At 38.8% G+C, this 22072-nt stretch overlaps 1 protein-coding gene and 1 long non-coding RNA gene across 4 annotated transcripts in view; one reads left to right on the top strand and one right to left on the bottom strand.

Moving 5' to 3' along the window:
• The first annotated feature begins 6470 nt into the window (after window positions 1–6470).
• Window positions 6471–9668, top strand: LOC122995256. The gene is made up of 3 exons (XR_006406766.1): window positions 6471–7787; window positions 9288–9307; window positions 9657–9668. It is a non-coding gene; the product is annotated as an uncharacterized LOC122995256 (long non-coding RNA).
• The window catches only part of slco2b1 (solute carrier organic anion transporter family, member 2B1), a 37215-nt gene continuing 23649 nt past the window's right edge, over window positions 8507–22072 (bottom strand). For all 3 annotated transcript variants that reach the window (XM_044370328.1, XM_044370331.1, XM_044370330.1), the window contains exons 8-15: window positions 19443–19530; window positions 18806–18970; window positions 18485–18674; window positions 17691–17832; window positions 14559–14719; window positions 11871–11935; window positions 10609–10729; window positions 8507–9245 (exon numbers count right to left, since the gene is read on the bottom strand). In XM_044370328.1, coding sequence (XP_044226263.1) covers window positions 9050–9245; window positions 10609–10729; window positions 11871–11935; window positions 14559–14719; window positions 17691–17832; window positions 18485–18674; window positions 18806–18970; window positions 19443–19530 — 1128 coding nt within the window. In that variant the 3' untranslated portion in view covers window positions 8507–9049. The remainder of the gene's footprint in view (window positions 9246–10608; window positions 10730–11870; window positions 11936–14558; window positions 14720–17690; window positions 17833–18484; window positions 18675–18805; window positions 18971–19442; window positions 19531–22072) is intronic.

Below are 22072 nucleotides of genomic sequence, written 5' to 3'. Positions count from 1 at the left end.
AGGAATGAAAAGACCTTCTGTGTTACTGGTGTTACTGGTATCTGGGCATGATGTTAGTGAGATTAAGACCACTCTTAGTAATTCATTAGAAAGTGTAAAAGAATGTCTCATTGATGACAGGCATTACGTACATTTGGGTGAAACTGAGTCAGTTCTGCCAGGAAATAAGAACAAGCTGCCAAGGACAAATGAGTTAAAAATATTAAGAAATAGAACTGAACTTACGGATGTGGCTCATGATCATGAATTATACTGGATCAGTTACTTTCCTGTGAATATCTTGCTGCTAAAATATTATTGAAGTGTGTCAGAAAACTCAAGTTCCTGTTTCACAGATTTTTGACTTTTCTGTTAAGATATTATCACTGCTCCTCAATACATAACAATAGTCAGCATCACTATCTTACCAAGGACAGTGTGTGTTCATGTAAAGTGCCTCGACATCTGCAATGACATCATTACTTTATCTATCACAATTGTCCTTGTATTATCTTTATTTAAATTGCGGTGATGTGTTTCTGGATTTCAGGATTGTATTGTTGAGTTTTTATGTTGAATGTTTTGTGCTTCTCTATGTTTCTTTTGTCTTTTAACATCTTGGGACTTTGTTGGAAATAAATGTTCCCAGTTTAACATGTTACGAAACAAAAACAAATCACACCAGCATGATGCTGATGAGGGTCTTCTTCTGAAACACATCTGTTTCTGTCTACAACAAAAAAACAATAAAACGATCCATGAGAACTGGTAATTTGTTTGTTTCCTCTTTATCACTGCCGATATTCTGTTTAAGACTTGGAGCTGCTGCTTTGTACTTTAACATGTTATTCCTTTTTGTTTTTGTGTCTATAATCCATAAATAAATCATAACATAACACAACAACAAAGAATTACAATGAGAAGCATATAAAACACCTCAAACACCTGCAACATTAAAATGATTCTTACATTTCATACTGATAATACTTTTACATGAGTTACATTTTTACATTGTGCTGTTATCTGACACCAGCTCTCACCATCAACGCACTTCAGTCTCCACCAGAGGGAGACAAACACTCAGTAAAACCTGTAGAGGTCTGAGGGCCAGAGGTCTGTACTTCTGTACTTGTGAGGAAATGTTTCATCTCTTAGCCGTCACCTTTTGACAATACAGTTCAACATTTGAGTTCAGATTTTTATCAGTCAATTGGTGCTGCAACTGAACCACTAGATGCTACTAAATCCTTAAACATTAGCATGTTAGCATTGTCATTGTGACCATATTAGCGTAAAGTGCCTAGCCTCACAGAGCTGCTACCATCCTTTTATATTTCTTTCTTCTAATTCTTATTTATTCAGGTCAATTTTGTTTATTTAAATCATAACAGAAGTTATCTCAGGGCATTTCCACACAGAGCAAGTCTAGACTGTACTTAATTTCATTACATTCCTCCCTGAGCAGCAGCGAGGAAAAACTCCCCTTTAAGAGAAGAAACCTCGAGCAGAACCGAACTCTATGTGGACGGCCATCTGCCTTGACTCTTGGTTGAGATTGGGTTAATGAGTGCACCATGTTACATGTCACTACGCACGTTCATGTATTTGTCTGTGTGACCATTAAAATCCTTCAATCCTTGAAAACAAACACACCTACAGAGGCAAAAACTCACTTCCTCTTATGTTTCGTCTCGACAGCAGACCCTTCATGTCCTCATGATGAAATAGACCTTTAGACTAAAACACTGTTTCCTGTCTGTGCAACACTTCACTTCCGCAACTTACGACATTTTTTTATTTAACATTTGATGTATAAAAATGATGATGATAATAAGTGTCTTCAGGGTGATGTGGCTAGAATATCACATCATGCAGACTGAAGATTATCATGAAACAAGTTAAAATTGTTCTGTTTGTCTGATCAGGTAGGACCAGTGTTCTTTAAGATTGTGCTGCACAGAAATGTCAATCAAATTATTATTAAGACTTTGTAGATTGGACGGTTCACATCACTAATCACTAGAGCGCACGGTTCCACTCCCCAACTTCAGTTTCTTGTAGTTTTTTGGTGGACTAGTGGCTTTTTTAGATTTGATGGCAAAATAAATACTGACAAGAAAAATGTCACTGTTTTGGACCATCACTGGTTTGAACCCCTGGGTTTTGCTCAAGCAGGTAGCTCCCAGTCTGAAAAAGTGAAGCCAATGCAAAGATAAGTTCCTTAAACCTGCATTCTCTCTAATGACCAGCAGCGGGCGACTCCACTGGCTGCAAAAAGAAGTCCGATTGTATAGAAGTCTATGAGAAAATGACCCTACTTCTCTCTTTATTACCTCAGTAAACTGTTTCCTAATGAGTTTATGGTCTCAATTGCTAGTTTCAAGTCTTCTTCAGTACAGCATGATGTTCATTTTGTAAATTATGGCCCCATTTATAATAAAATAAACAATAAAGCAGCGAATGCTTTAGGGCGTGGCTATGTTGTGATTGACAAGTTACCACAGCGTCAAAATTGATACTGTACTTTGTACTGTAACCATGGCGTAACCCCTGGATTCATTGAGTACAGGTGTAGATGTTGCTACTTCAGTGTGTTTTCAGTTCATGAAAGTTAATTGTAACATTTAAGTCACCTGAAAAAAGTCTTGTTCAGCATTTGGTTGTGATAAAAAGACCCACCAGTGAGTTGGATATTCAGTTTTTTCCGGTGAGTACATTTTGTTTTAATAGTTTTAGGCGAAAATTAGCTTTATCACTGTTGTTAACCATAAATTGTCAGCTCCACCCTCTCATCCAAATATGGTCACTTGTGGCTCCAAAAATCAAACATGGTCAAATCACTACACTCTCGAGGCTTCAAAACAGCAGTTCACAAACCAGTGGCTGACGTCATGGTGACTACGTCCATATTTTTTTACAGTCTGTGGTTTGGCTCCTTGTGTGCTCTGGATTGTTTGTAGTTAACTCCTTCAAAGCATATGGTTTCTCTCCCTGTTGGCTCTAGATTGGACTGTTTATGTCTCTGACGGCATTAAAGAACGTGATTTCACTATTTATCGTCTCTTAACTGGCATGTTCATGTTTCTGAACACTTTAAAGTGCACGGTTCCTCCCCCTGCCTGCTCTAGATTGGATGAATGATTAAAATGTGATTATGATTAAAAACCCAGACAAGGAATCTGCTTCCCTCAGGAGAAGTCTATCTGGGAAATCAGGTTTCTGTAATCTTGTGCATGAATGCAATGACCTAGTTAACATGGTGATTGAGAAATCTAACTGCTGCAGAAAGCTGACTGTAACCTGAGGGGTTGAACTACGAAGCAAGTTCAACATACTCAAGCTTTCTTTGTGTGAACTGGCTCGACAAACCCTAAACTCGAGATCTGAGATAAGTGGTATCACGACGGTGGTTATGAACTTTCTTTGTCAATTCAGGCTTTCTGCTTCAGGCTCTGTGCGTGCCCCCATTTTGACTTCACAAAATGGACCAATCGCGTGCCGCTTGCTTCAGTCAGGAGGAACAGATCATTATAACGGAGAGCTATGAATAATATAAATACATTATCACAACAATTAAGGTGAGAGAGGAATGCTGGCAGAAAACTGCTGATGTAAATTTGTTAATTGAAAAACGAATTCATTAATTTATTAATTACGTAATAAGTTTATATACATAACTCTTAAACTTTAAACTCGATGCAGCAGATTTAAACTGGAAGTCACTTTAGATTCTGGCCAAATCAAAGTGGAATTAATATTATAGATTGAATATTATCTGTGATAAATACCAATAGATTCATCTTTTTTTTGTTCAAAGTATTTCTTCATTAGGTTTTTTTTTGTTTGTTTGTTTTTATTTGAAATACAATTTGATATATTGTAACAAAATCCCATCCAGGAAGTAACCCTAACCCCTTGCACCATTACAAATTATAATATGACATATCAAATCAATGATAAGTATGATTTTCTAATCGGTGTTCTAATAGCTGCAGTGTTAAACAGACTTTGCAGCAAATCAGGTAGTTAGTGAAAAGACGGCGCTTTTTATTGCTGATTTAAGCCGAAACTCGGAACATAACCTGCTCCGGACTAGGTTAAGTTTGCAGTATATGTTACCATGGTGATGAAGCAGGTTAAAAGAGAACCACCTCTTGACATTGAAAACCCTGCAGACTCAACACACCTCGCTAACCCACTAATCTCGCTTCGTAGTTCACCCCTCTGGTCACCTAAGTGTATGCAAACACACTCTGCTCTGTCAGCCGCCTCGAATGTTTGCTACAAAGTTGTGTAAGAAATCAATGAGTATGACCCCTGCTCACAGTGTAGCATGTATTGCTGGGGTTTGTGAATGGCATTAAAGCGTTAATGTTTAGCATGAAGAGGTGAAAGGAGGAGCAGCTCACATGTTTCAGCCTGCAACAGAGACACAAACATGAGATGTTCTCCAACTGTCGCAGAGTCAGCATGTCATCTAATGACGACGATGTAAAGATGCTGCCTGAACTTGTCTGTAGAGTCTTCAGTTCCCTGCAGCAGACAAAGCTCAAGAATGTTTCATGTCAACACGGTGTTGAAGACTGAGGTTTTGAAATCCTTTTTGTTGTATTTGGCTCTTCAGTTTGAATTTTTTTTTTTTTGCCCAATGTGTCCAAGTGCAACATGTTTTTCTTTGGATTAAAGAAATATCAATAGACAAATCAGGACATACTGTAAACCACGGACCAGTTTTGTTCCACAGTATTCATTGCAACACAAAACCGCATGTTTTCAATGTTTTGGTTGTTTAGTTTAGTTTATTGAAGAACAAGTTAAGAACTCAGGAGGGACCCAAATGCGGGCAAAGGACAGAGTGGTGTTGGCTACGGAAAAAGGTTTATTGCAGGAGCGATGATGGGGAAAGGGATCCAGCAGCAGCAGCAGCAGCGGGTGAAGAAAGGGAAACTGAGGTGTATGAATGTGAATGAGGAGAAGCGTAGCTGGCAGGCAGGTAGGTAGGTAGGAGTGAGATGATCCTGGGACACAAGAGAGATGGGTTAACATACAACTGAAAGCTTGACACAAGGATACTAATAACTGAAAGTGAATCAACAATCTGGCAAAGAGTGGATTAAAAGCTATGGTTGATATGCTGGAGAAGAGATGAGATGATAGACGGCAGGTGTGTTGACCGACGGAGAAGATGAACCAATTGAAGGCATGTGTGCAGGAGAAGCCACACCCACACCAACACATACACCAGTGTCTCCACTAAAAGTGTTTTCAGGCCTGGTGGTACGAACTGAAAAAAAAACCTTAAAGAGACGAGGCGTGTTTGCACGGTTGGTTTCGGTCAGGTGGCGCCGCAGGTGGTCTGCAGTTTATATTATTGCATTCAAATTTGTGTTTGCTCGGTGGTCACAAGGAGAGGACGACTTATTGAGCTGCATTTACTGCATAAATAAACTGCTCCTCTCTCTTCTTTCCCATCTGTATTTTTGCTTGAAAACGTTGATATATTTGTTCGTCCGTCACCTGCATTAGAGCTTTTTCTCTTCTTAGGCGGTGCCATGCTCACGTTAGCTGACCTGCCTCCTGTACGCTCTGGTTCCACAGTAATATAAAGGGACTCTGATAGCAGTGGCACTTGCATCACATCAAGGCAACGACACAGAGGTTGACTCACGTTTTGGAACAGTGTCGCACAGAGGCTCCCAAACACTATTAATTATTGATTTCTGAATGAATGGATATTTGACATTAATATTGGCATTCAAAAAACTATTTTTTTGGCCTGGTGGGGGAAACCTGCATACACACACACACACACACACACACACACACACATGGGAGCACTAGAAACACAGGAGGGGGAACCACCGGGGAATCTGCAGCCATAACAAATACAGTTTATAAAACTGTTTCTGTCTGTATCCTCATAAGTGAGGACAAATTTAGTCACAACAGCTTAGGTTGCACTAGGTCATCCACACGATGAACAGTAGCCTGTTTATGAGAGCGAGTCAAAGAGTCAAAGGCCATGAACTTAAAACTGTTTGAATTCCTGTGTTTGAATGTCTCATTTACATGAAGTGGATATTATTATTTAAGTGTGTTACTCATCTCATAGTTTAAGAAACCTCAAGTAGAACTGGGCTCTAGGTGGGCGGCCGTCTGCCCCGACCAAGAACAGAGGATCCTGGAAGTCAGTAGAGACACAGTCTGAATAAACTTCATTTGTGTGTTCAGAGTTTTATTAACTTTTACACAGACTGACTTCAAGTTTCCCAGCTCAGAGTTTGAGTTTTAAATCTCTTAACGGCTCAGGAGGTAAAGCGGGTCGTCCACTAATCCGAAGGTTGGCGGTTCGATTCCCGGCTCCTCCAGTCTGCATGTCGAAGTGTCCTTAAGTAAGATACTGAACCCCAAACTTCTCCTGATAGCTGTGCCATCAGTGTGTGAATGTGTGTGAATGGTTAGTTCCCTCAGATGGGCAGGTTGGGACGTAGTGTAAAAGTGCTTTGAGTGGTCAGAAGACTAGAAAGGTGCTAGACAAGTACAGTCCAAAACTGTTTGAATGTCTCATTTACATGAAGTGGATATTATTATTCATGTGTGTTACTCATCTCATAGTTTACGAAACCTCAAGTAGAACTGGGCTCTAGGTGGGCGGCCGTCTGCCCCGACCAGCTGGGTTGAGAGAGGAAGAAGGATGGAGGGAGAGGAGATGAAAAAGAGCAGAGGATCCCAAAAGTCAGTAGAAACACAGTCTGAATAAACTTCATTTGTGTGTTGAGAGTTTTATTAACCTTTACACAGACCGCCTTTAAGTTTCCCAGCTCAGAGTTTGAGTTTTACATCACACATTGATCAAAAGCAGGAATAAAATCACTGATGAGAGAGAGCCAAGCTTCTCTGTGCTTAGATTAAAGTCTAGTAACAGTGCAGGGATATTATTTTAGTTAGCCAGTTTGATATCTTGAGTCTAACTTAAGCAGTAAAATTACATCTGCCTTCACATCTGAGAAAGTCTTCTCTGTAACACACACAGATGTTTGATAAGAAAAGCACATTTTTAATTAGAAAAAACTTCTGCAGGTTTAAAATACACAAAGAAGCCCCGAAGTCCCAAATGCGCAAAAGTTATTAAGCAGGTCTATTTTAGGACTCAGGTTCAGTAAAAAACGCAACACATACTGAACTGTTGCCTTGGTGCTGTACAACGGCCCTTTGGGATAGAAAATGACAAAAAAACATATAGTATAATAGTCACCACCATTACATTTCATTCATTATAATCCTCAAAGTTAAGATATCAAATCCCATTTTGATATTATTTATGGTTGGATTTTTATTCTGCCATTCTATGCATTGCAATGAAAATGCAATACATTTTCTTTTTAATTTTTTTTTTTTTTTTTTTTTTTTTTTTTAGAGTAAAAGCACTGCTCATATATGTACAAAATTACAAAATTCAGTAATAAAAACAACAAAAAAGTGTCACTGAAGGCTCAGATTAATGTTCGTGTCTTTATATCTTCTGATTATAGGCTCTGTTCCCAGGAGGGATAAAACACATCTCATATATAAAATTTTCGGCTTTTAAATTCATGTAAACAATAATGTCACATGACAGTAGAGTCACATGACTCTTTAGATGGGTTAGGGTTAACACATTCACTTTGCTCTTAAAACTCAGAAAAACACTGATGTACGCTCAGAAAAATATATCCAGTGTTTTAAAACACCACTGAGCATGTGCAGGAACGCGGTTCTGTTTACAGCTAGCTAGCTTGTTGCGCTGCATATCGCAACCTCTTGACTTTGTGCTACATTATAAATTTCTCAAAATACTCAAAAAAGTCCAGAGGTTGTGATATGCAGCGCAACAAGCTAGTGCAGCTGTAAACAGAACCGCGTTCCTGCACATGCTCAGTAGCGTCTGCCTTCCACAGAACTACTCTCCTGAGACTGAAAACGTGATGCTGTTATTAGTCTTTGGAGCCGTTTCTAAAGAAACTAACGTGACCAAACTCTTCATGATGAAGGAACATGTCACCCAGTGCAGCGGTGTGGCTCATTGACATGTCTTCAATAGTTTTTGGACAATGCAGATCTACAGCACAGAGGAATAAGATATATCAGGCTTTGGATACACACACAATACTTGTTAGTTAGTCAGCCTTATCCTTTAAGAGTCTCCAGTCACAATAGAAGCTCTTTGAGGCTGTTGTAAGCTAAATGCTAGTGCTAATGTATGCTAACATGCTGATGTTAAGCAGGTATAATGTTTATCATTTTAGCTTAGTGTGTCAGCATGCTAACATTTGTTAATTAGCACCAAACACAAAGTGCAGCTGAGGCTGATGGGAATAATGCGGTTAGTTTTGCAGGTATTTGGTCACAAACGAAAAAATGTTGATGGTGGCGCTAGATGAAAATGTTTCTGAAATGTTTACAATTCGTCCTCTGGGGAGCATGAATGTCAAAATTTCATGTCAATCCATCTAATAGTCTGGACCAAAGTGGTGGAACAACTGACATCCGTCCATACAGCTATGCTGCTAGTGTTGCTAAAAATCATTTGTATCACTGAAATGGCCTCCGAAGATCACAGTGTCCTCACTGTATTAGTAGAGAAAATTTCTCATTCATGTCAAATACAGTCAGACTAATTCGAGCAGCATCTAGTGCACATGAAAGGAGCTGCAGCTTATTACACTTCAGTATCAGATACAACAGTAATAAGTGGAAGAGGTTGACTGGGCTCACTGCTTCATATAAAAACAGCTTATATGTCACAATATATGGATCAGCTTATATACAAACACACCAGTAATCCCCCCCCCCCCCCCCCCCCCCCGGAAATGTTAACTGAGCATGTAGAGTATTTGGGTGTAAAAAGTATATCAAAAGGTTTCTTAGCCTCAGTATAGCGGCTCACACTCATCATACACTGATGTCTCACAGTTTTGTTAGCGTTGCAGCTTCAGTCTGCGACCATCTTAGAAAACTCTTCTTTTCTCTCCTTTGTTCGGCCTCCCCCCGCATCTTTCTTTCTTTCCCTGCGTCCTCTTGTTTTGCGTCTTCAGGTCTTGATGCCATTCAGTTCTTTTTCCTTAGCGTTCTCTCCTTGTGTTTTCTGCCCGTCCACCAGCTCGTACCCTCCTTTGCTTCCCGCGTCTCTTTGGTCCTCATGTTCCGTCCTCTTGCGCAGGACCATGACCGTCAAGAGGAAGCAGAGCAGACCCCCGCAAATGAAGACCACCTGCAGACCCAGAAACCTGCACACACAAACACAACAAGTAGGGTTATGGACTGTGTAGTTTGAGTGTTTCTTGATGAAGTGTGATGAAACCCAGGACTTTCCCAGAGTCAAAACTCTGCCAGAACCAGCAGTTTTTTTTTTCTCCTGACAGCAAACACTTAATTTCTAACTGTGTGAAATGTTTTTCAATTATGCCACTTCCACTAAATGTGTCGGAGAAACCTGCGTGACCCTGTTAGCATAGAGGGCCTCTGAAAAGAATTCTGTCCCGTCTCCTAACATTAAAATGTCTGAGAGAAATGAATCTGATCTGACAAGGTGCACTGTTAGAATAATTCATGAAGATCTACTGGTGTGATGTATCAAGAAATGAGAAGGACGTTGGATGTAGATTTAAATATCAATCTGACTGTGTCGTACAGGTCAGATTTATGATGTATGAGTCCAAAGACTGCAAGTCAGCGTAACAGGATCCACTGTGATGATGACTAATGTTTAAAGAATTTTTTCTTTTCTTCTTTGGAAGGACAGTGAACTTTGCTGCTTGAGACTTGCATCTCACTGCTTCTCTGCATGTAGAGGAGAAAGAAGGAGCAGATTTTAACACTGGAATTTCATAATTTAATGGTGCGGGTTAACACCGAATCACCCGGGGATTTGTATTTGTATTTTGTTTCTTGTTTTCAGAATTTTAGGCCCGTTCTCTTATGATGTAATTTTTTTTTTATTGCTTCACGCCTTGCTTCCACCGGGCTCCAGCTGCGTTTCGTTCTGACTGGACGTGGTTTTACTCCGTCCTCCGCACGGCGTCCTACTCCATCGGGAGCATTTCAGAAGCGGAGCGTTTGACTGGGGTCAAATCAGCCACTGTTCGCAAAAGCGTGGTCAAGCCAGCTGCCTTTGAAATTCAGTTGCACTGCTACTACAGTAATTATGGCAGCCTGAAATCAATCCGAATGAGCAACTTTTAGGCTACCGTATTTACTGTAGTAGCAACTGAACTGCACAATTTTGTTGATTTGGTCATTTTTCCTCGATCCTCGGTCTTTTTGGGCTTCTACCATATGTAAGTAGTCTACGTAGTACAGGGTGTTTTATTACTGTGTGTCTAAGTGTGTATTAACCAGTTTAGTGGTTTGTATTCCACATGCTGAACTGGGCGTTATACCTGGGAAACAGAAATGAGTGATGTTGTGTCTGAGAGTGTATGGAAGTCTGCATTAGCCCACATTCACACATGTTCTGTACACTCCAGGTACCAGTTAACAACATTTAAAGTTATACATTATTTTGTACATTGTTGTACAACAATGTGATGTGTTTTAAATCTGTGTCCAGTGTAATGAAGTTCACGATGAACTCGTCTCGGGGTGACTTGCCTCTGTCTGAAGCGGTCCAGGTTGTAGTAGAGGCAGGAGGTCTGCCTGCCGCACTTCCTGCCCCACAGTATGCAGGTGGAGTCGATGACGCTGCCGTACAACACGGGGCCGGGCATGAACGCTGCAGACACAAGACACGGAGACATGGACTTAAACTTTGATGTGATATATCTTTATATCAGTTTCCACTTTGCTGTAACTCCAAAAAAAATCTTAAAATAATCAGAAATTCTCATTATAACCTGGACTGAACCTGGACCCGGAATGCATTGATGTCAGTAGAAACATCTGTACATGGTTTAAAGCCAGAATAAAACTTTTACAACATGCATGTGTGGGTGAAACATCAGAATATCATATCATCAAACAGAAACTCTGATCTTGCTGGTGATGAAGATCATCATTATCAGACACTGACGTCACTTCAGACGACAGTTCATGGGAAAAAGATGTGTCATGTTAGTAAAAATGTGTTTTCACAATTCCTTTCTCCTCTCTCAACGATCCCATCGGACAGGTTTGAAGAGATAAAAAAAAGATTTGAATAATAATTTGTTTATATTTTCCACAACAAAGTTCAATTACCTATAGTTACTAACGTATAGTTAGTAACATCATATAATAATCTCTGAATCTCTGAATACTGTACGTAAATATTCCTAAAGTTTTCCTGCTGGACACCAGATGTCTCCACCTTCACTGTAAAGTTCATTCTCAGTGTTTGTGCAACAGGAGGCTTCAAGTCTCCACATCACACTTGTATAAGTTGAACACTGGACCGTGATTGGCTCTGAACTAGTTAGTTATGTCATAAATCCTGCGAGTCCGTCCAGGTGTTAAACTCAGATTTTAAGGTGAAGTCAGAGAAACTTTCCTCCTTCAGCAGATGAATGTGAAAACAACAAACATCCAACTAACCGAACAAGAAGAAAATCATGTTTTTGAGTGGAGGGACTTTAATTAATCACTAATTTTAAAAAAAGTCACTACAGGAGGAGCAGGAAGCAGAGCAGGACATTTGTCTAATCTGACAATTAAATCTTGTTTACAAAAGGAAGGAACTGAAACACTGAAGTTTCTCTTTAATAAACTTTTCAGAGGAAATATCATATTTTTGAGCATCTTTACACTTTCATCTAAAAAACAAAAACCGAGCTGATACATCACATTTTTATAATGCATATTAAATTAATTAAACTAGCATATTGTTTGACCGAGGGACCAATGAGAGATGGCTGAAGGAAACATGTGACCAGACTCACCGAGCACTCTGAACAACATGTACTGAACTCCCACCGCAAAAGACTTGTCCTCCGCTGACACCGTCCTGCACACACAAACAAACACCGCAGTCATGATAAAGATGATGATGATGATGATGAGGATGGTGCAGTATTTTCTTTATGTGCACTCATCTGTGTTTGTGTATTTGTTTTGCAGACATGCTGAGACAGAGCTGAGCAGCAGCAGGAATGTGGAGGGTTGATAACAGCAGTGACGACTGCTCTGATAACAAAATGTGACTCGTGACTTTACATTTTATTACTTTAAATTTCTGTTGTTCTAGTTGAACACTTCAACTAGAAATGTGAACAGTTTACACCTCACTGTTATAAAAGTCAGTCCCTCTTTTCTTTTAGAGTCTACATGTACACAACAAATAAAAAAACACAAGAAAAAACACCAAAATGAGAGAAAAACAATAACAAACCTTCACCAGTTAGAACGGTAGTCACTAAAGTCACAGTGTACTAAATTAACAAAGTGCAACAAGGACATACATCACAACTCACAAGTGCAAGCACAACCATTCATACATTCAAACATATTGAAAGAGTGTTTTTCATGATTTTGTGTTCACATCTGAAACTTTTCTTTAAACGATCTCCTCAACATTACTGATCACTGAAACATGAGACTCTCCTTACAGGTTTATATTATGACCAGCAGTTTGACAAGAGGCCAGTCAGAGGTGTGAAAAAAACAAATCCCACAAGTTAACCAATATTTAAATGATAAGGCAGAGATTTTCTATGTTTTCCTTCTTGTCAACAAATCTCATGTTTGGATCCAAACCAGTATTGTGTGTGAATCTGATTCCTCTGTGCTGTAGACCTCCGCTGGAACATGTCACCCAGTGCAGCGGTGCGGTTCATTGACGTGTTTTTAATAGTTTTTGGACAACGACGGAGGAATAAGATATATCAGGCTTTGATACACACAATACTTGTTAGTTAGCCAGCCTTATCCTTTAAGAGACTCCACTCACAATAGAAGCTCTTTGAGACTGTAATACATCAGTGCTTTAAGCTAAATGCTAGTGCTAATGCATGCTAACATGCTGATGTTAAGCAGGTATAATGTTTATCATTTTAGCTTAGCGTGTCAGCATGCTAACATAACTTCATTATAAAATGTTGGACATTCAAAGATTTGACCTGATGGTGACGCTAGATGAAATGTTTTTGAAATGTTTACAATGAATTTTGTAAATTCATTGTAAACATTTCAAAAACATTTAATTTAGCGCCAAACATGGATCCAAAACATGAGATTTGTTGACAAGAAGAAAAACAAAGACAATCGCTGCTTTATCCTTTAAATATTGTCTAAACGCAAACAGCTGTTTACATAAAATATGTATAAAACTGCTAAAATTATGACTGAATTCAGGAACCATCATATCAACAAATAAGTCATCAAGATTATGAATCTGACCAAATACTGAACGCCAACTTTCAGTTTTACTGAAACATTTCTGTTGGTATGAAAAATGTACTGATTGTATTGTTTTCAGTTTTCTAAACATCGTAATCTTTTAGCTTTAGTTTTAGAGGCGCAGGACCGAATGTTAAGCTTTGTGATTGGCTTTTTCTTGCCGAAATGCATCTTGGGAGTCATAGTTAACTTCTATCCTGAAATTGTTATGTTCACAGGGTTTTACTTTATCGTAGTTGGTCATGTACGCCGGTAATGGCAAGTGGAAACTAAAAATTGCAATGTTGAGAAAACTAATTTTACAATCTACAGAGTGAATCAGTTTGTTTCTGGGTCACTTTTGAGTGAATTCAGCAACTATGGCGCCGTGTTTTGTTCACAACTTTAATAGTCTAATGCTGCCTTCAGACGGGATCGTGTTTATCGTGTTCACGAGAAGAGTGTATATGAACTTCAGAAGTGGAAATTTTCAGAAAACTCCAAGTAATGTTTTCAGAAATGGCGGAGGACATGGAAGTTCAGTTTTTAGTGGATGGTAAGTTAATATATTGTAATTTTACTCGAATAGAGTTTTTCTTAGCAATTTTATAATATTTCTGAGGAAAATGTTGATATTCCCACCTCATTATGCCTTTGCATTTCCTACATTATGTTTCCCACCCACTACCTAATGTTAATATTAGCTAATGTAGCTACCTTCTTGCATCCATGTTGCCTAGCAGCGGTGTTCTCACAACTTAACCACTTGAACGTCAAGTATATCGGGTACACAACTTCCCATGTCGTAACCACAAGCTCATGAGTTCCATTTGAAGGTAGAAATAATTACACCTCTGAATGGCTTCTTCTCTGTAGCAATGGAGACTGAGGTTCATGGGTATTGTAGTATATTTAGCCGCCTTCCAAAATCACAGACAAAACACCATTTTTCGGAAATGAAGTTGAAATAATTGAAACTGGTGGTCAGAATATAAACCTATAGGATCTTTATGCTATGCAGGAGAGTCCTGAGCTTCGATGTTCAGCAACAGTGAAGATATCGTTTAAATAATAATTTGAAAAACACCACTTCCCACTTCACAACTCTTTAGGTCCAACCTAAGTTACCATGGAAACGTAACCATTCAGATCAGCCTGGTCCTGGTCAGGTTAAGAGTCCATCCCAATACAAGTGTCTACTTGTGTGACACTTTCCAAGAACCGCCACAGTGCCCGAGTGCTCGCCTCTGTACCTGAGTATCATTATGTATGATGGGGTCTGGGAGAAGGAGGCGACGAAGCTGGTGACACCCAACAGGACCATGAAGGGGAGGAAGAAGTGGGAGCAGTTGCTGCCGCAGGTCCCCGGAGAGGCGAAGCCAGTATCTTTAACACAACGGCACTGAGTGTAGTTCTGCAGAAACAGTGACACATCATCAGCATACAGACGGAGTCAGCGCAACCTACAGGCTGCAGTGTTCACTACAAACAGCATCCTGATCATTTATCTTGCAGAGTTTTACCAAACGAGGAAAATTGTGTTAGCTGGAAGTCTGGATTTTTCTGTTCTTTAAAGCTGAAAATAATCTGCAGCTGTTAAATAGCAACAAGCCCAAACTGGTCAAAATGCAGCCTCTTCACATTTTGGGTTTTTACGGTGAACCGCAGTCCTCGTCAGATACACATGACTCCTTTTAAAGGGATGATTTTGGATGTAGGTTCTTGTGAAACCGTTACAACAGGGGGCAGTAATTAACTTCAACCATAGGCCAGATTTTCGCTGCACTGCCAGCATATATGTGCGATAAAAACAAAGTTTAATATGTTTTTAATATATTCTGTTTATTTCTTTTCATTAATTCCAGAATATATTGATGTATATAACAGTTTTGTGGTTGTATCTGGGAGCAGATGTCATTATTCACATCAGTAAGTGACAGCAGTTTACTCGTCTGGCAAATGACACATAAACATGTTGTATCCTCTGTGTTACATTTCATCAACTTACATCAGCTTATCCTCATGAGATAAACAGCGGTCTGATTAATTTATGGTTGAGGCAAAGTGCTGTTATTGACACAAATCTGTTCTGGGCAAACCAGCCAAATGATGTTATGTAACTTTGTTATTTATCTAGTAAGTTTACAAAATGTTACAAGGTCAAAACTATTGGGATTTAAATGAGAGATTCAAAAGCCAAAAGCTTTGGCCAACGAGCCACTATTTGACTACCACTGCTTTACAATCCGTTGGTGTTACAATAATGATAATATCTGTGTTCTTATAGCACCTTTAATACATACGATGCAGCTCAGATAATTCATAATTAAAATACAGTAAAGCAGTGAATAATAGGAATAAAAGAAATAAGTAAACTTTCAGTAATATTCAGTAAGAAGCAGTGATAAAGACAATTTAAATGCAAGTTTCAAAAGGTGAGTCTTAAGATGTTTGTTAAAGGAAGAAGTTGCACGTCAGATATGAATTAATTAATTATATTATTATTATTTAATTTCACACTAAAGCGTTAAATACTTAGAGTATGTTAAATATACAATATAATAAAACAGGTACCCTTAAAAACATAAACAGAAAGATACAACCTCAGTCAAAACACTTGGAAACAGAAAACATGATATTTAACTATGAAATGAAATTAAATATTCTTGCTATTTGAACAATTAAACATTTAATTATTTTAATAACAATGTTTGACACAGTTTGAATACATGCAATTAAATCAGCTTAATCCTGAACACAACATCATTGACTCACTAATTAAATACTAATTGATGAATCTCTAAATGCTCTTTAATGCACTAGGTTTTTTTTTCTCTTGGGATTTATACGTTTTTAATCATTTCTTTTAAAGGGAGTTTTTAGATATACAGTATATCTTTTATCCTTTCTGATGTTGTTGCACTGCTGTGAGATGAGAGAAACAGCATTTGTTGTGTTTGCAAATACACAAGAAAATGACTATAATAAACTAAATCTTGAATCTTGAATCTGCTGCCCCAGTGCATGCTGGTGCTTTTATAAACTGAATCCAGTGTGGTTGTGTAATATTTTAATCTGTTTTATCATCTTTTCTTTTCTATCTGATAATGATCCTGTTCTCCTGTTATTTTCCTGGGAAGAAAAGTCAATCATCTGACATCATGACTTTCTACTGAAACTGTTGTCTGATTCCTGTGTAAACTCTAATCAAAGAACGTCATAGAGTCCTAAGGGTTCTGGTTTCATCAGTTATTAAAACTTCAGTCTGGAGTTTTATTGTTTCCTGGGAAGCCATGCAGAAAGAAGCAGCTGCCTCTCCCTGTGTTCAGTTACAGGGAACACAGTGCAGTAAAAAAGTTAAAGTGAGATAGATAACCTTTAAACGTTAGGATTCAACTTTGTGACATCTTGGTCTCACATTTGATTGGATAAATCAGCTGCAACTATTAGTCAGTAGTGGACAGATACTAAAAAACAACTATTCTGATATCTGACGAATCATTTTGAGTCAATTTTTAAGAAAAATACAAACAAATCTCTTGCTCAGCCTCTAAAATGTGACTATTTTTTGGTTTCTTTAGTCCTCTTTGATGGTAAACTGAATATTTTTGGGTTGTGGACAAAAAAAAGACATTTTAGGTTCCATCTTAGGCTTTGGGAAATGGTGACTGGCATTTTTCAGCATTTTCTTTCATTTTTTCACAGACTAAAAGACTGACAAGAAAAATAATTGTTAGTTGCAGCCCTAAATATATATAATCCCTTTTGATTTCTATAACCACTTCTTCCCTAAACTTCACATTTTTCCCCTGGTTATTTTAAAAAGCTCCCAGCAGCTTTTAGTCACTGGACTAACTGAGATTTACACAGAGAGTTTGATTTGATATCTCTGTTTGCATATTTATGCTGACTGTTCTTTCTTAAGACCAGTCCCACAGAAATAGGTGTCTAGAGAATCTGAAGTTATGAAGATGCTTAAACAAAAGAAAACAACCAGAGTGTGTTTGTTGGAGAGACAGTGAGGTGAAAAAAGAGTTTATAGTTTATATGCAAATGACTTGAAGCAGAAGAGAAGACGAACACAGTCTCTGCTGCCTGCAGCACTAAATGAGACAAAAGGGATTTCACTAAAACACAGGATGTGATGTCATCAACTTTACCAAGAAACCAGAGCCCTCACAGTGTAAATGGGAACTGGCAGCACTCAAATACAAAGCTGGCAGTTCCCTGTTGCTGCACACCACATGAATATAAATTTCAAGCAAAAACAGTTAAAAGTACACTATATGCTTTTTATTAAGTGCTGGACTAGTCTGAATGTGTGATGGTTCAAAGATGAAAATGTGCATGACAATTTCAGAGTATAATGCAAAAATATTTCTTACGATGACTTTGTTGTCGGTGTCTGTTGTCATGCCGATACATCCAGCGTGGCAGGGAGACCTGAACTCCACCCCGTTTGATCCGCAGACCGGGTTAAAGGCCTCCGGTGGACACCGACAGCCAACACCGCACGGCCCATCAACGCTGGAAAACATACATAAATAAATAAAACATAAATTTAAACATTTTATGGGCCTGTAGTTAAGAAACCTTTCAAAGTAAGAAATGGATTTTAAAAATGTGATAATGACACAAATGCTGTTGCTGCCATCAGTGAATTTAGTTCCCTATTAGTAATTTTCAGTCAGTGGTAAAGTTAGCTTCTTGTCACAGAAGAAATTTGTTCCCAATCAGTGGTGAAATCAGTTCCCTGTCAGCTGTGAAATCAGTTCCCTGTCAGTGGTGAAATGAGTCCCGTCATTAGTAAAAAATGAGTTCCCTGTCATGTGTGAAATTAGTTTAATTTCATCAGTAAAATTACTTCCGTGTTAGTGGTAACATTTATTACTTGTCAGTAATTAGTTCCCTGTCAGTTTAGACATTAACTCACTCTTTGTAGTAGAATTAGTTCCCTGTCAGTGGTGCAATTAGTTTTCTGTCAGTAGTAAAACGAGTTCCCTTTTGGTAGTAAAAGTAGTGCAATCAGTTTAATGTCAGCAGTAAAATCAGTTCCCTGTCAATAGTAAAATTCACTCTTTGTCAGTAGTTAAATTAGTTCCCTGTCAGTGGTTAAATTAGTTCCCCCAGGCATCTGTAGCCTGTGTATTTGGTGTATATGAACAGAAGCTGTAAGTACCTGGGAGGAAAGACCCCGTCAACCGTCTGGGTGGGGCAGCCAATGAGCAGCAGCGGCAGGGCGGACAAAGTGCAGAGCAGGATGGCGACGGTGCACAACCTGCTGGCGCCGCTGACCGAAAGATTCAACCTCCGCATCAGAGCTCCACCCAGGACGGTGCCCAGCACCGCACACGGGATGACAACTCCTCCTGAAATAAATAAACCAGAACAACAGAAGCTTCAGTCGCCTTTGATCACAACTGTCCTCTGTTAACTTAATATAACATCAAGTCATGCACATTCCTGGGGATGAACCCTACAGGTTCATGTCCACTCTCACCTATCATCATGGTGGAAAAGGGGACACTTCGGCTGAACTGCTTCTCGAGGAATTTGGCCATAAAGGTGGCGAGGCCAGCCAGCAGCGCCGCCAGGTTGACCTGTGCCAGAACCACGAGCAGGTAGATGGGGCTCCGCAGCGTCCGCAGAGCGATACGAGGAAAACCTGAGGGACAGTGGTGGACAGTAAGACCTCTTAAAGGGTCACTTCACCCAAATTACCCCAACTCCTACCCAGACAGACAGATAAACTGTGTCCCAAATCAAGTTTGAGTGTGTTCACAATCAAAAACAATGAAATTAAGTATATTCAAAACAGTTTCTATAAAAGATTTGTGAGTGTGCTGTTGTCACTATTCTCCCACAATGCAATGCACAATAGAAATGAAGGAGAGACTTACACAGAAAGTGATAGTGATAGTGAAAGAAAGTGATTTCTGTGAAAATATTTATATATTTATAGATTGTTGATTTTTCAATGAGGGAGGAGTGAACGTCAGTTTAAGGAATCTTATCTGGAGGGTATGTGGCAGTAATGATGAAACACAGTGACCCCTGTTCACTGTCAATGTCCTGCAGTTGTCTCTGCTGCAGCCACATCAGACTAACAGGAAACAGAAGAGATATAAAGGACTTACTTTTGAGGAACTGAAGCAGGGAGACTTCCTGCGGCGGGTTTGTCTGCTGCTTACTGTCAGGTTTGGACTCCACATCGTCTGTGCCATCCTGCACAGATATGGAAACAGAACATCACATGCCGGACCTGCTTTTTTTCCAGACAGTTTTGTTCTCAGTCTGGAACTGCTGCTGCTTTTAGGGTGTCTGCTGGGGCCCTGCATGCCAGAAAGGTTTACATTCTCTACATGCTCTGTAAGGCACTTGAAATAAACGCGAGTGCTGTGTGGTTTATGTTATGAACTGTTGACACTTCATATTGCTGGTGAGGTTTCTGGGAAGAGGATATATTTATATGTTGTCCCGAAGACAGTCTGACAAATGCCGTCTGATAAACTTCATGATGCTTAGATTTTCAAAGTTGAACTTTGAATCAGACGTCGTCATCATTCATTTATAGGTCGATCTTCATTCCAAACATGTCCACAGGTTAGAGCTGGAATGTAGATCAGTTGATATCTGTGGTTTCTGAAACTGGTTTTCTTGGCAGCATGTTTGAGGTCAATATTAGAGACGAGGTGAGATATCTCTAACATCAGATGCATTCCTGTGAACGTATTCTGTCCACCTGGGAGGCCCTCGAGCAGACCTGGGTTCAGCTGCCAGTGTGCTTCATCAGAGCTGACGGTCTGTCCTTTCTGACGTCAGATAAATAGCTGTAACTTTTTTAAAACATTCACACCCACTTTGCTTCATGATTAAAAGGAGCCAGGGTTTGAACTTCTCTTTTTCTTTCTTTTTTTTTTTGTTCTTTACACGACTATTTCTGTCAACTTTTGTGCGTACAGACCAGTGCAACACTATGAATGTCTGAAAATGTTCGACGTTATCCTTCACTCCACCTTCGAGTGTAGCTGTTTGGAACAATTATTAACACTCTTGATTTCTGACAACATTGGACAACACATTGTACGAACCACAGTAGTTGTCTTATAGAGTAATGAAATAAAAATGAAAATAAAATGTCCCACAATGCAATGTACAGAGGAAAAACAAGCAGAAAGCTTTGTTTATTTAAATCAATTACAGATAGTTGTGAGACAGCTCCAAAAGGATTTTAAAGTCACAGTTTTGCATCATATTGCATTTTGTAAACTAACTGAAAAATCTGTATACTGTGACAAAAACTGCATTAAAAGCACTGCTATCTGTGGAAAAAAAAATGTTGAGGGCCTTTTTTTTCACAATGAAAATGAGAACTATGATGACATGTTTTGTATTTCTCATTATCAAATAAAAACTAAACAATTATGTGAAAGATGAACAAATTAACTAGAGTGTTAAAACAAGCTGCATTCATCTTTGGACACTGTAGCTCCTGATTGGTCAACCAGCTTCCTCCAGCAGCCAATAATATCTCCTGTTCAGAAGTTTATTTAGCTGTTTAACCTGTTGTTCTGCCATTAGGAAGCATCTTCATTCAGTTACATTCTGTTTCTATATTATTTTATACATTTATGGACTAAATTCATCTATAATCCACCTAGAATGAGACAGCACGCAGATTATAATTATTATAAAAATTCATTAAATGAAGACAAATATTGGCCAAAAAATTAATACATCCATCCTGACCTCACATTTTAAGCTAATTATACTGCCTAAACTAACCCTGTGATATATGGAGGCTCATTCCTGACTGTAACAATAAAAAATATATAAATTTAGGGGTGAAAAAGCTTAAAATACTCATGGTAAGATGAAAATGTAAGACATGGTGACAATGATTAAATAGGAAATCAAAATTTTTACTTTTTATGACAGAATTATGACATGATGAGCCACAAATGTTATCTATAATCCACTGAGAATTAGACAAGAAGCAACAGCTGACAAACTGAGTCACGCAGGCAGCATGGCTGCATTTATAAAAAAGTTAAGCTAATGTTGCTATCAGAAGGAATGAGTCAGATTCTAGATGTTCACGAAAGAAATATGTTATCCCACGTTTGAGCTTTTGCACTCAACATAAAGCAAGACAATCAACAGGATTTTAGTCAACAGTTGAGTCAATGATCAGCTGCTAATGTTAGCTGTGCTAATGCTAATGCTAATGTTAGGTGAGCGGGAACATTCTGTTTGAACAGGAGAGTCATTCTGTTGGATTACTGCAGCAATTACACACTAAAAATGCTGTGTTGCATTCTTAACCCAACCATGGTTGTTCAGGTTGGGCCGATTATGTTAATTGTTTTATGGAAAATTAGGTTATTTACCTTCAGGGTTGGGTTACGGTGACAACGCTTACGTGCCTGTTCTACATACGCTTCCCACTCAAAGTTCCCCTATTGCACAAAGAAGCATTAAAGGAGATATCAAGGTGAAATCTCTAAGTATTTTAAGTGATTCTTACCAATGTTTTCCACGTGTGCACATGTAAATGTATTTAATCAGTAAAACGCCCTTGAAACTGTGGTTTGTCCGACTTTTACTGAGCTAAATGCAGAAATAATTGTGGCTTATTGAATTATCTCTAATTCTGGCAGACATAAACTCAAGAACAAATAAAAAGGTTGATAAAGGTTTGATGGTGCAATTCCTTATTCCAGTCATGTTCATTTTTGTTTAGGCACAATGTTAATGGCATAGTAAT

This window comes from Thunnus albacares, chromosome 13, assembly GCF_914725855.1.
Source record: "Thunnus albacares chromosome 13, fThuAlb1.1, whole genome shotgun sequence".
Classification (NCBI taxonomy): Eukaryota; Metazoa; Chordata; class Actinopteri; order Scombriformes; family Scombridae; genus Thunnus; species Thunnus albacares.
This window is presented reverse-complemented; position numbering and strand designations above follow the sequence as displayed.